The sequence below is a fragment of the Apodemus sylvaticus genome, chromosome 8, assembly GCF_947179515.1.
Source record: "Apodemus sylvaticus chromosome 8, mApoSyl1.1, whole genome shotgun sequence".
Taxonomy (NCBI): domain Eukaryota; kingdom Metazoa; phylum Chordata; class Mammalia; order Rodentia; family Muridae; genus Apodemus; species Apodemus sylvaticus.
The window spans coordinates 60,341,259-60,358,166 of NC_067479.1; the positions used below are offsets into that span (position 1 = coordinate 60,341,259).

Genomic DNA, 16,908 nt, shown 5'->3' on the forward strand with positions numbered 1-16,908 from the left:
AATCATATTCTAATGTCCAGCTCGAGATCACTTAGTTGTTCGGAGGTTTGGAACACAGGAAATACCTGTTGCTTTAATAAGCATTGCTTGCCTTGGGTCGGTTAGGAGATTGGGAAAGCCAGGCCAAGAGTATTGATTGTATCAGAGTTGAGGCTAGGTCATGGAGTGGCCCTTTGACTGTTTGGGTAATCTAAACTTAAATGTTTAGTAACAGAAGTTCAAGTGTGGTTATCTTTTGGGAGGAAGAGTTGCCCTCAGCAGAGGTCAGGAGTAGGAGTGTGTGCTATTGACCCTAGTTGCTGCAGCTTAAAAAAAAGCCTTGCCTGAAATTTCCCTTGCTACTCAAGATGATAGTGTAAATGGTACATGGTCTCTTTTCTGTCTTCCTCAGGAAATATGTGTAATACATACCTCAGGTCTTTGCCAGAACCTTGTCTAGACTGATGAATAGATTCGATGTCCTTAGGAAACTCTACAGATGGTTGAGGAGTTTATAAATCGAATTGTATTGCCAGTGAACATTTTACATCTTTCTCCCCTCCCCCCCTTAAATTCAGAGTCCTCCTGTGGATATACGTGGGGTAGGAATCAGCCTTTGATTCTTCAGTTGTGCAATTCGAACATTGCAGGGGTACCAGTGCTGTTGCTTGCTGCCAGGGAGACTGCATAGGCCCGGGTTTTGTTTTGTTTTGTTTTTCCAGGGGAAGACGGTTCAATTACAAAAATAACAATTTTTTTACTTTGTTTATGAGTGGATCCATTGTGCTGAAAATTGCTGTAGAAATAAGCATTGCCAGAGACTTCTTTTCAGGTATTAAACACACTGGGCAAACTTGGGGTGGAGGAACTTTGTACTGGCCTTGAAAGAGCAGTGAGCATCAGGGTATACAGCCATTCTAGATGAAACTCAAGTTCAGTTGAGGTTGTATCTTGCTGTTTTAGTCAAGGTTGTTTATGCTAGATTGTGTCCCAATGTGAGAATGTGAGAATTTATACAAAATCTTACTCTTTAATTTTAACTATCCTTTCACAATTTTATGCAAATATATGAAGTATTTTTGTCATTTATCCTTCCTGTCACCCTCTCATCCCATTCTGTTAAACCCTTCCCTCCCGGGGAGTCCACCTTCTTATTTCCATGTCTTTTTGTTGTTTACTTCCTTGTTTTTGTGACTCACTGAGTTTAATTAGAGTTGCTTCTATGATCAGACATTGTTTATTATAGTTAAGTCAGAATATTCCTGTAGCCCACGATGTCCTGGATCTTTTGGCAGTTTTCCTTCCTCGGCCCCTTGAGTGCTGAAATCACGAGTGTGAAGCCTGACGCTGGCTCCCTCCCTGCCTGTTCTGCTAGCTCTGGCTCACACAAAAGACAATTTTTTTTTTAATAAAAAAAAAAAAAAGCAATAAAACTTACTTAGCACCTAAGAGGTAAAGACAGTAGAATTTCTGCAAGGTTTAAGGCTACTTACTGTTGGTTATATGATAAAACAGTGAATACCAAGCCAGTTAGGGCTATATGATAAAACTGTCCCAGAACATAGTAAGAAGCTAAGTTTAAATTGCTTGGTATCGCTTGTGTGACAGTTTATGTGGTCTAGGCTACTTGTGACTTGTAATTCTCTTCCCTTAGACCATTGATACTAGGGTTATACATGTATGCTACCGCACCTGGCCTAAATTTATGTTTTGAATTGAGTTTGATGACACTGAACTTTTAGGGTTCAGCAATTAGTAAAATTACCATAGAAGAAAAATATCCTGGGAATTAGTGATGTAGGTGAAAACAATATTGTTTTGTTCAAGAGTAGAATTAGACTAATTAGGTAGGAAAACTAATAAACATTTCCTATCACTTTTTATCAAAACAGGCTTTGAAAGAATGTGCAAAGTACCTTATTTAAGCAAATAGCACTATTGACTTGTGGTAGTGAATGGTGATGTAAACCCAAGTGTTAAAACAAACACTCTGAAATGTCCTACAAGCATAATAGGGAGAGTTCAGTATCCTTGGAAACCCTGGAAGAATGCCCTAACTAAGCTGTGAGAAGCACTTGGCAGGTACAAAGTAGTAGCTGGGAAAGATGACATTGCTGACTGCTTTAGTGTTTGTGTACAGGGTTGAGAGTCCCTAGGAGAGTAAGAGAAGGGACCTGTATTGATTGGTCTAAGTAGAAATGACAGTGGTCTATAGGATAGACTAAATGAATATTTTGTATTTTTGAAGCAGGGATTAAAAATCAAATAGCTGGCCGGGCAGTGGTGGCACAAGCCTTTAATCCCAGCACTTGGGAGGCAGAGGCAGGGGGATTTCTGAGTTCGACGCCAGTCTGGTCTTCAGAGTGAGTGCCAGGACAACCAGGGCTACACAGATAAACCCTGCCTCAAAAAAAAAAAAAAAAAAAAGCATGAGATCTGGGGTTGTAACTAACTGGTAGAACGTCTGCCTCATAGGTCCTGCAAGGTCCTGTGTTAGGTCCTTTTAAATAACAGCAACACATACACGAGCCTGTGCACACTGGGCGTTGTTGCATGAGGCAGGGAGGTAGCTAGGGCTGGATGAGAGAATCTTAATCTTGAAGCTCAAAGATGAAAGTACTCTAGGCTTTCCTCTGTAGCTTGTAGCATTAACCTGCCTGGCCATGAAGTTCTTACTGTTTTTCTATGCTGACCAAGGAACTCTAGTAGGTATCCTCTAAGATGGCTCCAATGGATAGTGCCCTCTGGTGTTACGGTCTTTATGTGAGTTTCTCCCTTGAATGTAACAGACCTAGCAACTGGCTAGTACAAGTTTAACAGAAGTGATGGCATATACACTTACAGATGAGGACCAAAAATGTCTGGCTGCTCCCTTTCATTTTCTTCCATTTTCATGACCAGCTACCATGATTGTGAACTTTTCTGGAATCCTTGTGGCAGAGAACTGGTATTGGCCAGCATCCAGGAGAAACAATGTCTGACAGCAGCCATGGGAGTGAGTTGTCTCTAGCTGACACCTACATAGTTTTCCCTCTGGAACATCCTCTCACCTGACAACCAAAAAAATAAGGCCATAGGAAATGATTGCTTTTATTTTGAAGACACTAATCCAATGTAGTTACACAAAAAATCTCCATGTCACCAAGCCTAAGATTAAATTACAGCCCCATTGCTCATATCTTTTTAAGTTCTTTTAAATGCAGTTTATCTCTACTGCTTTTCCAAAACACTGTCTGCTTGGCTTCTGGAAAAACATCCCACCTCACCGGCAGCACCCCCAATCCAGTCATCTCTGCATGTGGTTCCTGCTTAGCTGCCAAGGATGGGAAAGCCTCAAGGCTCTTAGCCCACAACCCTGGTTTTCTTTGCCTATCCCACAAGGAAATCACCTTGAAATGTCACATGACTTTGAGTGCCTTCTGTAAATTCCTGCCAAATCCGTTTAGCTGCCTATACAACATTCTGCTTAAATTTCCAGTCAAAGATGTGCAGATGGACTACAGCTTTTCTTGTTTTTCTTCAGCTGGGTTTGTTTTTACAACCTTGTTACTGCTCTTGGTTGGTCCATTCACCCACCCACCCACCGTCTGTCCGTCCGTCCGTCCGTCCATCCATTCATGTTTCTAACAGGGCTCCCTTCAAAATACATTCTTTTGCTGCCAGCCAACTCTGACCCTTCTCATCCCTTGTTTAGTAAGATTACATTCACAGAGTTATCACTTGAAAACATACCTTCCTTTGAGAAGTGTAATGGAGACAAGGAATTGAACTTTAAATAGGCTGTAGGTCAGGAAATGACTACCTGATTTTTTTTTTTAACCTACCAAAATTTAAGAGGAAAAGAAATTTTTAAAAATACAAGTAGAAAGGATTTACTGAAATTGCCTTTCCCCCTTTTGTTTGGCTCTTGAATGTCTCAGGCTAGCCTAGAACACCCTTACAGGAAATGATGGCAGTGAACTCCTGATCTACTCACTGCCTCCACCTACCTATTAAGTGTTGGGAGTGTAGGTTGCCACCATGGTATGCTTAAATTGCTGTTCCTATAAAGGTATGTGAGGTGTTCCTTTTGATTAAGGGTTATGAGGAAATCAGTGCTGTAATCTTTTGGTTAGTTATCGAGCAGGCTTTTTTTTTCTTTTCTGTTTTATTTGCTCTTTAGATGCTGATAAAAGGAGCTTCTGAGGTATATATCTGCCTAGTAATGATGAAGTCCACTGAGCCAGTGGGAAGACCTCAAGAACCTTTTTCTTGATGTTTATCTTTATTTTATGCACATGTTTGATTGAAGATTTGTTTATACCTGGCCTCTTGGCCTCTTGGCTTTAGGTTTTTCATCTATTAAGCCTGTGTATTAATGTAAACAAGTTTACCTGTTTGTGGTGGGGATTAAGTGCTAGTACTTTGCATGCAGCTTACCATAGCACGGCACTGTACTGGCTGCACTGCACTGGCTCTGACTACAGGGTTGCTTGCTAGGATTTCTGAAGCACCTCTGCTTTGGTCTCCTATCTTCTGATCCCCAATCTTCTTTGTTGCAGCTGATAGGGTACAAACTGACTGAGTTGTGAGTTAAAACTCATTGTTATGTCTTTGGATATTAGAATAAGGTCTGTAAATTTTTTATAACATAATCTAAAAATCTCTTTAGTCTTTCCATCTAAATTTCTTAATGTGTTTGTAACCTATGAGAAGTCACATTTGAATTAAGAATGACTGACGACAAATGGACAGTGCAGTGTGTCCTGACTCTTACAGCATGGCTATGACAGTCCTAGTTTGTAAAGCTTTTATACATCAATAGAAATCAAGTCTGAGGTAAAAAGAACTTACTTTGAAAATATTTTTTTTCTTTTCTTTTTTTTTGAGGTAGAATTTCTTTATGTAGCCCTGGCTGTCTTAGAACTCACTCTGGCCAGGCTAGTCTAAGGTTGGCCTTAGGCTCAGAGATCCACCTGCCCTTGCCTCCCAGGCGCTGTAATTAAAAATGTGCACCACCCTTGCTTGGTGAAAAAAATATTTTATGTGTCTGCCAAATGTATATATGTGCATCTCATGCATTCAGGTGTCCATGAAAATCAGAAGTGAGTGTTGGGTCCTTTGGAACTGGAGTTAGGTGAGGTTGTGGGTCTTTAGAGCCATCTCTTCAGCCTTAAAAGACATTTCTTTTGTTTTTTAATTTCAAAATTAAAAACCTCTATAGATACTTCTGTGTTTTTAGTGCCATGGAATAGTTTAGTTTTCAACCATTTAAAAATATAAAAACTCCCAGATGTGATGGCACATAGGCTTTAGTTCCAGCAGAGACATAGGCCAGCACATTTCTTGTGTTGATGACAGTCTGGTCCACATAGTCAGTTTCAGGCCAGTCAGGACCCTATCTCAAAAGTGAAAGTAGAAACATCCTTGGTTGGTGACTAAGATACCCAGTACCCATAGATGTAGAGTGTGGTTTGTTTGCATAGACACCAGGAGAAATGTTTGTATCACCGTCATCAGTGATTTTGGACTGGGTCTCACTCAGTAGCCCTTAGCTAGCCAAGGGTTTGCTGTGTAGACCAGGTTGGCTGCAAACTTGCAGCACCTATTTTTGGTGCTAAGATTAAGGTATGGGCCATCACTCCTGGTTTGGATCAAGTTAAAATGAACCAGCTAAAAGTTACTGGATATTCAGTGAAGATAATGTCTTAACTTTGGGTTTAGAATAGTCAGTTTATAGCTCTCTTTCCTTGTAACTTATAAAGCAATTCCACACTGAGGTTTGCCTGTTAAATCATACCTTGAATGTATTAGCAGCTGTTTCTATTTGTTGCAGTAGAGTACATAGTTAATTGCATTGTTTATCCAAACATGATTCCAGATTATCCAGGAACAATTTATTAAGGGAGATTGGTTCCAGATCACATCTCTGGAAAACACATTTTGGACCCAAATTCTCATGGGAACATTACAATGTAGGTTTTCTCTGAGCATGGACAGCCAGTGGCTTCTGTTGAGCTTATAAAAAAAATGATAGCCCTTTTTATTTTGTTCCATGCAAATTTCTCTATAATTTAGTTGGGAGTCACATTAAACTTGGGGTGATATTTTAGCCACAAGACATTTGGAATCCTGACCATGATTAGCTGTGACAGGTCCCAGGCTCTGAAGAAGCAACAGAGCAGGGCAGTTGTGATATTGTTACTTGCTTGGGCTGTAGGTTCACACTTCAGTATACTGTTTGGAAAACAAAGGCCAAGGCTATGCTGACTAACACCCTAGGGACAATTACTATTTTGTTTTATTTTGCTGTTGTAAAGGGTCTCACTGTGTAACCCTGGCTGGGCTATCCCTCTAGGTAGAGCAGGTTGTCCTTCAACTCCTTTTTGCCTGCCTGCCTTTGTCTCCTTATGCTGGGGTTAAAGAACCTCTTAAGAGGCTAGGCTAAGCTTCCTCCTCTAGGTCATAAGATAATGGCCAAGTAGAGTAGGAATCAGACAGTCATACTTTTTGTCTGTTTTCTGTGCCTCTTCTGCTCTAATGTGGTCCCGAGGTGTCATAGATGAGGGATCTCAGCCCTTGAGTGTTTCCTGAGTAGAATCTAGGAAGACAAAAACATCTTTATCTTTAAAAAGTGTGCTAACCTTCTCTTTGTGTTGGTACCCAGATGTGAAAACTGTGGGAACACATGGGCTTATGCTTCTCTGAGCGCATCAGGGAGTCAGCAGTGGGGAGGCATTTGCCTCCAGGTGCTCACTACTGTCTTCCCTCTGCCTCTCAGATTAAAGAGGAATGAATGGTCTAGTCAGTGCCAAGTGAGAACTCTGTGAAGTGGGGGAAAGAAAGAAATGGTGTGGCCTGTGTCAGGGGGTTAGTTTTGAAGGGAAGAGGTTTCCAAAGAACAACATTAAGTTGAACCTGCCCTGCATGGCACAGTAGATGCTTGTGCAACAGCCAGATCTGTGCAGGTTTAGTGGCTTGACCTTGGGAAAACTATTGAGGACTTTGAGCTCCCTCTAGAGGACAGCAGTCAGTAAAGAGCCTCCTGAAGTTCTTTAGGGAAAGAAAGAGCCTGAAGATAGCCTTCCTTTTTAATGAGGAAGTTACTGCTTTATGAAAGTATTATCCTCCTCTTTGTGTATTAGCCTCACAAGTGCTACGTTTCACAGTCTGAGCATTCCCTTATAGTATGGAGTAATGAGGTTTTTTGAAAAAAATTGGGTTAGTCATATCTAAATAGTCTTGTGGGGCCAAAGAAAAGATAGTAAATGGATTGTGCCTTTTAATTGGAATATAAGTAAGTATGTAACAAGCTTTGAGTCTTGAATGGACCTTGTAAAACTGTAATGTGTTTACCTGCTCTCCTCAGTCCACCTCTCCAACATCTGGAAAGAACAAGTACAGGAAGGTTAACAAGACTATGAGCCAAGCTATAGGTTTGTGCCTAATTAAGCCTGTTATGCCTAATTAAACCTGTGAATTGAGCTGACCACTGACCTGCCTAAGCTTCAGAGGCTAGCGGACTACTGAGCAGTTTGTTCTAGGAACAAAAAAGTGTTAGCAGTGGTCAGATGTTCTGAGGTGCATTGTTTTATAGCTTTTATTGTGGTTCATCCTTTTGTTCTCTGTCTATTCTTTTTTGCAGAACATGTGTGGATTCAGTTATTTTAAAATGCAGCTATAAAATGAAATGTTAATTTTGTGCTAATGATTTGAATAAAGCTTTGTGTGTGTGTATTAAACACATATATGTTTGTGTATGTATGTGCAAATGTCCATGCTTGGGGAAGCCACTGGTTGAGGTCAGATGTCTTCGTGTTCACTTTATGTGGTGCTGGATATGAAATCCAGGTTTTCACACATGCTAGGCAAGCAGCCCAGCCAAGTTATAGTTCCCACTTTCAGTTTTTTAAGTGCTAGCATTGCCTTTCTTCTTCTTTTTTCTCTTTAAAGTATAGGGAGATATGGTTGGTGAAAGCATGCCAAAAGGATCCAAAAGCCAACCCTGGAGGCTTTTCATGGCTAAATGTAGAATAATAGAAATAGATGGAAATTATATTTAAATTTTAACAAAGAGCTTTTTAGCTTTCTCCTGCCCCCTTTGAATTTAGGCTGCACCTCCCTAAGCACAATGTGCGGGCCTAGGAGTAACTTTATAGGAAAAACCTTAGATGAATAGAGAATGGATTATACGATCAGTAAATCATGGACATTTCCACTCTGATCACAGGAGGATGTACCATAGTAATACTGTGACATAATGACATGCTAACATTTGTGATTTTCCTGCCAGGAACCCATAGTTGTAGCATTACCATTAAAAAGAAAATGCACTTCACAGTCTCAGATTGAAAGATCACCCACTGTCTCCTGTCCAAGACTCTCGAGACTCATAGGTCAAGAGAAGTAATGAGACTGTAGTAGGGTAAACCTGGACGAAGTTTTGGAATAGAAGAGGCACAAGGAGGAAACTGAGGAACAGCACTATCAAGTTCATTTAAAATGTGCCACGCTAGCTGGGTGGTGGTAGCGCACGCCTGTAATCCCAGCACTCTGGGAGGCAGAGGCAGGTGAATTTCTGAGTTTGAGGCCAGCCTGGTCTACAAAGTGAGTTCCAGGACAGCCAGAGCTATACAGAGAAACCCTGTCTCGAAAAACAAATCAAAAAAAAAAAAAAGTGCCAAACTCTGCTTCCTTATCTGTGACAGATACACAGTAGCAATGTGAGGTGTGAACAGTAGTGCCACCAGATGCGGTGTCTGATGGGACTCTGCCATCTGGGTGACCTTTCTTAAATCTAAAGCTGGTGGAAAAGTTTCTGGAAGAGTCTTGGCCTCTATCAGCTTTATGCAGTTTTTGTTAAATGTTTGAAAAGTGAATCACCTGCTAGTCTGTATATTACTGCTTACAGTTAAGCAACAGCAGGCTATTCTATAGAAAAGTGAGGGAAAGTAGTTTGTCTCTCAGAGTTCATGTGTATTTCTCACAAGTGTAACCTTGTAAGAAATGGACTTTGGTGTATGGAACTTTGTGGTCATGTTCTTGGAAGACCCGAGGTCAGTGTAGTTTATGAACTCCAGGTTTTCTAACAGAAAACCATGATCCTAGGAAAAATTGGGTAGTGTCTGCAGATGTATGGCCCTTTCAAGCCATTTTCTGTATTGAAGTTTCCTAATAAAACTCCAGTCATTATACTCTTGTTCCTGCTAGATAGGTTGAAATATCTGTTAAATATGTCAGAGCATATGCTCTGTGAAAGACAGATCCAGTCCTGAACAGGTAACACTGCCTGTTGGTAGAACAGAGCTGGGACCATATCCTTAGTCTTTTGTCTTTCCCTAGTGGTTAGTGACTTGCAGGGCATTGCTGAGATTGCTGAAGGGAAGGAGGAACCTTTTCAGGACGGAAGAGAGAGCCTGGCCGTCTGAGATGGGACAGCTAGCAAGCCTGCTCTCTTGTAGGTCTTAGGGATGCAGATGACAGTGAGCATTTGAATCCATTACCTTAAACATCAGTGACAGAAAGTTATGAAAGTGAAACTTGAATGGCTGATAATACGTGCAGGATACTATATGCCTTAGGTATGCCCTTGAAGGCTTTAAATCCAGGAAGCATGTTAACAACTAAGTGAAATATCAGATGAGAAATACAGAATACCTAGGATAGAATTCCAGTGTCTGGATTTTATTACTTTCTGTGACAAACTTATTTTCACTTGTTAAACTTAACTCTTTTGATTGTACTGTGCTACAAGCTTTGAGAAAAACCAGTCACAGTCATTACCCCAAGTGGTACACCAAGCAGTTAGTTGAGTTGCTCCAGATGCTCCAGGCCCTCTGTAGTGTATATCTCATCCCCAACCCTAGCAATCAACTAGTGATCTCTTGTTTCAACCTTTTGTGCCATTTGCATTTATCTTTATTCCCTTAGCCCAGGCAGCAGCAGGCATCTTGATGTCAGGGCATCTTGAGCTGTATCCTGCTATTGTTTATATCAGTAGTTATTCCTACTTACTGTGACACTTCGTGTATGAGTGTCTGGTTTGTTTAGTTTTTGTTTTACTTGGGTAACTAAGTACTCAGTGAGATTGCTTAGTCAGCATGATAAGAGTTTTAAGTATTTGTATTAGTTTTCTTATAGCTGACAAAAAACAATTTAGAGATGATTTAAAAAAAAAAAAAACCCTTGGCTACAGTTTGAGGTGATAATAGTTTCATGCCAGGGAAGGCAATGGTGGCTATTAATCCTGTGTCCACAGTCAGGAATCAAAGCCTGCATTGCCCCTCCCTTGATTTTATTCAGCTTGAGACCACAGCCCCTGAGATGGTTGCCACTGGTGGGTTTTCCTTCTCAGTTAAACTACTCCCAAAACAGACATGAGGAGGTATGTTTCCTAGGTGCTAACAACTTTGGTCAGGTTGACGTGAAGATTTACCATCACAGAGCTGAAGCCCTGCATACACCCTCCAGTGCCTTTGCAGTGTCGTGAGTCTATAGAGTATAAGTATGTCAGCAGATGACTCCTTTTGCTTTCTTATTTAGTTATTTGAGTAGTATAGAAGAATATTCTGGTGTTCCCATGGAAATGATTACCCATCTCCCTGTCTAAGCTCTGGAAATTTGTTTTCAGTTTCTGGATATTGTCCTTAGAGTATCAAACTGCTTTGTAACTTTTAGAATACCAGTATGATGGCTCCTTTCTGATACAGACCTGTCTTTTGGTACTGAGATTGTTCAATTACACAAGACCCTTTGCTGAGTTACTAAAATAACACTAGTTCTCAGAAGTAGGATTAAGAATTATCTTGCTGGGGTTGGGAGATGGGTGACTCAGGAGGTAAGAGCACAGACTGCTCTTCCAAAGGTCATGAGTTCAAATCCCAGCATCCACATGGTGGCTCACAACCATCCCTAAAGAGATCTGATGCCCTCTTCTGGTGTACTTACATATAATAAATAAATAAATTTAAAAAAAAAAAAGAATTCTCTTCCCTTGATGTTTATGAGATTTAAGGGTACAATTATAGATGCCTAACAGCTGGGCACATGGCTCAGCACGAGCGTGGCCTTTACTTTGTGTTCTGACGTACAGTTTGCAGGACCTACAACCCATGGTTAGACACATCACACTTCAGCAATTTATCCAAGTTGACTCTTCTTCCCTTTATTTATATTCATTTACCTGTTGGTTCTGGAGCTGAAATGGGTGCATGTGTGCTATTAAAAATGTGCTCTGCCTCTGAGCTACAGTCAGTCAGTCCTAAGTGTAACATGAGGAGGCATCTCTACATATTTATTTGGACTTTATTGCTAGGATAACTTTTTGTTTTTTATATTTCTCCTTTGGCATTACTATTATCATTCATTTAGTTTTTGAGGCAGGGTTTCTCTCTATAGCTCTGACTGTTTGGTACTCACTCTGCAGAGCAGGCTGGCCTCCTAAGTGCTGGGGCTAAAGGTGTGCGCCACCACCACCTGGAATTATTTATTATTTTTAACAGGGTAATTGTATAACTCTGTAGCCTAGAGCTCCCTATGTAGATCAAGCTGACCCTAAAGCAATCTTTGCTTTTGCTCCTCTATTTTTGAGATGATATTTCTCACCCAAAGTCCATCTAGGTAGGCATTTGATTCATGAGCTGTCTAACTCTTGGTAGTTTTGTGACTGTGTGTCTGTGTGTTTTTTTTTTAAACATTAGCTCCTTATGTTCATCCTTATTGTTCCTCTTTCTTGCAGAGAAATCCTGTCTCAAAAACCAAAACAAAACGAAAAACAATTTCAGAAATCTTGCATATCTGTTCTGCTTGGTTTCTTTCAAATTACTTTTTTGAAAAGTCTTTTTTGTTTAAAATTATAAAACCAGTGAGTAAACGGCATTGCCTCACAGCTCAGAGTTGAATTTTGGAGAAAATGAAAGGACTGAGATTTTGGTCTATTAATGTGTAGCACTTGACACAGTTTCTGTGTGCCACAAGTGGATGCTTCCCTTTGAGTTTTAAAACAAGTGGGATTCTTGGCTGTCATCTTAACTGTTTATTATGCCATACAGAGGACTTTCAGAAAAGTAGATGACAAGAACAGGCAAGGTAAAAATAGGCCACTAATGCTGCTCTCAGTCACACCCACCAAAAGAAATGATTGTTTTACCTGCAAAGGGCAAGCCTGGATGGTAATAGTTTAAAAAAGGAGATGTTATAATCATAGAACGAATCCATTATAAATTCAATTTGAATTGATGTAAGAACTGATGAAACCTTTTTAAAGATTTTTCTTTTGTTGCATAATTTATAAAATCTATGTGTCTAAAATTTGGTGAGTATGGGTTTTGTTTTTTTTGTTGTTGTTGTTATTTTTGGTTTGGATTGGTTTGGGTTTTTTTTTTTGAGACAGGGTTTCTCTGTATAGCCCTGGCTGTCCTGGAGCTCACTTTTTGTAGACCAGGCTGGCTTCAAACTCAGAAATCTGCCTGCCTCTGCCTCCCAAGTGCTGGGATTAAAGGCGTGCGCTACCACCGCCCTGCTTGCTGAGTGTTAAATTGATGAGTGGACAGGGGATTCCTTTTCCACTAACCATATTATAATGTTCTAAGACAGTCTTGATTGTAAATAACATTTTTATTGTCCTTAGAAAGGTTGCTTTTCTTTTAAAATAGTATTTTGGTCTTTGCCATTTCTTATTTATGAGGACATAATGTTCTGTACTGGGCGATATATCACATTTAGTATAATGATTCTGATCGAGATGTAACTACTATCGTTTTTATAAAATACAGAATAGTTACTTAAATCTAAAGAGTGTTCCCATTTTGGTAGCTTTCATGACACAATTCTGTTTTCTTCTTGTTTGTCATAATAATGTGTATTCTAATTAACTATTTTCTTTGTACCCAAGAGTGTATATGTTACTGACTTTTAAGAATGCAGATTGGATTTATGGCTATTATTATGACCTAATTCCATCTGAAATTATTCTTATATTGAAAATGTTCCTTCTCCTGTAATGTCTTTCTTAGAGTTTTGTTGTTGGTTTTTGTTTGTTTTTGAGACAGGGTCTCATGTAGCAAACGCTGATCCTGATCTTCTCCCCCTACCTCCCAAATATTGGGTCACTGGCCTGTACCACTACATTGCTTTCTTCTGCCTTGATTTTGAAGGCTTTGAGTTTGTATAGACAAGCCTACCAGCAGAGGTAGGCACTTGCTTAGCATACTTCAGTCTCCCTTCAGAGTTGGATATAGAGTAACCCTTCCAGCAAACAAACCCAGTGATGTCAGTGCCATCATGCACATTAAAAGTATGTAAATAAAGCCAGGTATGAAGGCACATATCTTTAACTCCAGCACTCAAGAGGCTGAGGGGGTAGGATAGCAAGTTTGAGGCCAACTTGAGTTACTCAAGTTAGACCTTGTCTTGGAAAACCAAACCAATAAACAGTATTGTTAGAAAATTAATAAAATAATTATTGTTTGTTGGTGTTATCATTAAATACTTCAGGATGTCCAGGAAGGAAAATAAGTTATGAGAAGTTCAAGATGAGCGCAGGCTCCAAGAGACCACTTGTCCAGACAACCTACCAACTGGGCATTCAAGATGGTCCAGTGGTTAAAGTGTCTGAGTGCAAACCTGGCCGCTATGTGGAGACAGAGGAGAGAACCCTTTCTACAAACCTGCCCTCTGACCTCCACATGCACACGTTGGCCTGGTGACCCCTTTACAAGTCACACATATGCATGGTTATAATAAATCCAAATAACAGTAACAAATGTCACAAGTAGGTGGTTGATTTCTTTTTTCATTCACAAATTAAGTGAAATATACACAAGCCTGGCATTTATTACTATCTTCCTGATTGGTTGACGGTTTTGAGTTGGTTTATTTGGTGGATCTTCTCCCCCAAATGAAAGTGTTTTACAGAAAGACTTTAGAGCTCTTTGTTTCTGATGTGCATAGATGTAGAATATTGTTAGGAACATCCTTAGTGAGTCGAGGGTCAAAAACTGATGTGTTTTTGTTTTTGTTTCAATTATACAGCAGATATAATTTCTACAGTAGAGTTTAATCATTCTGGAGAATTACTAGCCACAGGAGATAAAGGTGGGAGAGTTGTCATCTTTCAACAAGAGCAGGAGGTAAGTACTGACAGTTCAGTTCTCCTTTTCAGTTTGATCTTGAGACTGGAGGTTATGCTGGGGAAACCCATCTTTAACACTGAACCCTGAGTAAATATTTTTCTGCAGATAGCTTAGGGTTTTTCTCAGCTCTGCGTGTGTGTGTGTGTGTGTGTGTGTGTGTGTGTGTGTGTGTGTGCGCGTGCATGCTTGAGTGTGCCTTTTTTGCTTTTATTTGAGAGCCCATTTAATTGTAAAGAAGCCCATTTAATTGTTAGAGAAGCGGGTAGGAAGCAGTTGATTAATCCAAGACTTAGGAGATTTAAAACCTTTACCCTCAGTAATAGTTGACCTCTCAAGGCTTAGCCACTCTGCGTAATTGCGGGTAAGGTTGACTGGAAGAAAATCACCCAGACTACTTTAGGATCAGTTCATACAAAAACCATTAAATGTTTGTGTTGCGCTTGCACCTATGTCAATGTAATCAATGCATCAACACAGTGCTAGTTTTTAAAATAAGTTTTTGGATACTGTTTCCTTCCTCTTCAGAATGAAAATTTTAAATACAGAGTCTATAGTTAAGTACGTTTCAGTTTTGTTTTTCTTACAATTTATGCACACTTGTAAATCTGATTGACAGGATTTCTCATAAGAATTTGGTGACACAATTTGTCATACTGGATATTTCCAAGCTTGCACTAGTCATTTTATGTCAAGGTATAACCTTTAAGACAATTGGCTTTGAAACATCTGTCCCCTGTCTGTCTGTAACATACGCAAATAATTTAATGTTGATAAATTGCAGGATTTTACAAATGTCTAAATCAGAACACAGGGAAAGGTTTTAAAGGATTGTAAAATTCCTTAAATAAGCAAAGAATCTAGTAATAATACGACTACTTTGCACTTCTATAGCGCCTTTGACCTGAGGATCTCAAAGTGCTTTAGAAACACTAATGAATTAATCCTCACAACACCCCAGTGAGGTAGGTAATTTAATTTTAAAAGAAATGATTAATAGTGTCTGAATAGAAGATGCACAAACACTAAATATGTCTCCTTTAATTTAATCTTTTGGTTGGAAGAAAGTAAGAAAAATAAGACTCAAGCCTTCGCCTGACAAAGAATAACCTGGTGGGAAGGGAGGCTGAACCAGCTTTTTGTGTCTGGATTTGTTTTGAGTGAGGGTGTCAGATATCGCGGAGTGGCCTAGAGCTTATAATGTAGTCAAGGATGGCTTTGAACTTCTGATGACCTTGCCTCCTCCACTTCTGAAGTGATGGGATTATGGACCTAGAGAACCATGATGAGTTTTAGTTTTACTGGGGATGGACTGTATGCATGCTAGGCAAGCAGTGTGCCGGCTGAGCCACGTCCCCAGCCCATTCGTTCTAGTTTTAAACAGGGAGACACTTGACCGTAATTATCTTTAAGAGAAAATGAAATGGGACTTATTTCCTCTCTTTACAGATAAAAATATTAGAAGTATATAGCCAATCTAGAATTTTTGGCATGTCTTTTCTTTCTTTCTTTTTTTTTTTTTTTTTTTTTTTGGTGTTGTTGTTGCTGCCTTTTGTATTAGATTCCCCCAAAATATAAACATTCATTCATTCATTCATTCATTCATTCACTTGCTTACTTATTTGGAGACAGTATGTCATATAGCCTAAACCAGCAATGAATTTGGCAGAGAATTTAAATTTGGGTCTTCTGGCTCTGCTTTCCAAGTCCTGGGATTATGAGTATGTGCCACTACAACTGGCTAGAGAGAAAGTCCAAAAATATTTTCAATTACTGTGCTTAATCTCTCAGGCAAAGGGAGATACATACAGGCTTTCCATTCTGGGTGTGTGTGTGGGGGGTGCGGTTCTGCTTCCTTGTTGAGGTCACTGCTATTTTAAAATGAAAGTTGTCAACTAAAAGCTAACTTGGAAATATTTTGCATGTGGATGAAGTAATTTCCACTTTCTGTAGGTGTTAATTTGTTATTAACATCAAATCAGATGCAAATAGGATGGGAATTTGGGATAAAATGGGGCAAATGATTGCTTTTATATGAGTTTAGTAGTTGTCAAAGCACTTTAAAATCTTTCTAAAAGGACCAGTGATAGTGCTTGGTAACAAAAACCTGGCAAAGGGAAATTGTTTAAACAGTTCTGTGTCAGAAAATGAGCCCAGCAATTCATATCCGAGAGTAGTCTCAGGACAGTGAGACACCGTGGTGGATAAAGGTCCTTCAGCCTGGCCTGAGGACTCAGGTCAGAGGAGGGGACAGATGCCTACAGGTTTATCTAGCTTCTTTATGGGGGCTGTGGCACACCCCTAATAGAAAGAAACAGATGATGTTCTTAAGGAAGTAGTTTCTTATTTTCTGAAATCTCCCCAAAGATTCTGAAATGCTATTTTAAATAAGTACTGTTTGAGGAAGAATTAGCAGAATGGTTAACTTTTTGATAATCATGCCATGATAAAAAAAAAAGAAATCTTTTCATCTGTTTTATATGCATTATTTTGATTGAGAATCACTTAGTACATATAAAATGTTTTTAAGTTATTGGTTAAGTAACAGTGATGATTTCTCCCCAAACCTGCATGTTGTTGATATTAATTGATGTGTTTCTGCTTGTTAATCTTGCATACTGTAAGCCGTGTCTTAGGGGGTAACTTTGGGTCTGTCAGTGATTGCTTAATAAGTGTTTGTTCAAGGCCTCAGGGAGTCACATCTGTGTTGGTGAAAGTATGTTCCTGGGAAAGGGAAAGGAGCTATGATCATCTTTTCCTAATTTTTAGGTTAAATCTCCCCAAAAAGTTCCATAACAAGGATATATATATTGCTTATTTT

General features: G+C 39.5%; 1 protein-coding gene across 1 annotated transcript in view; it reads left to right on the forward strand.

The window, feature by feature from the left end:
* Positions 1-16,908, forward strand: part of Ppp2r2a (protein phosphatase 2 regulatory subunit Balpha) — a 54,219-nt gene that overhangs the window by 16,374 nt on the left and 20,937 nt on the right. The window contains exon 3 of the mRNA XM_052191129.1: positions 13,990-14,087. Coding sequence (XP_052047089.1) covers positions 13,990-14,087 — 98 coding nt within the window. The remainder of the gene's footprint in view (positions 1-13,989; positions 14,088-16,908) is intronic.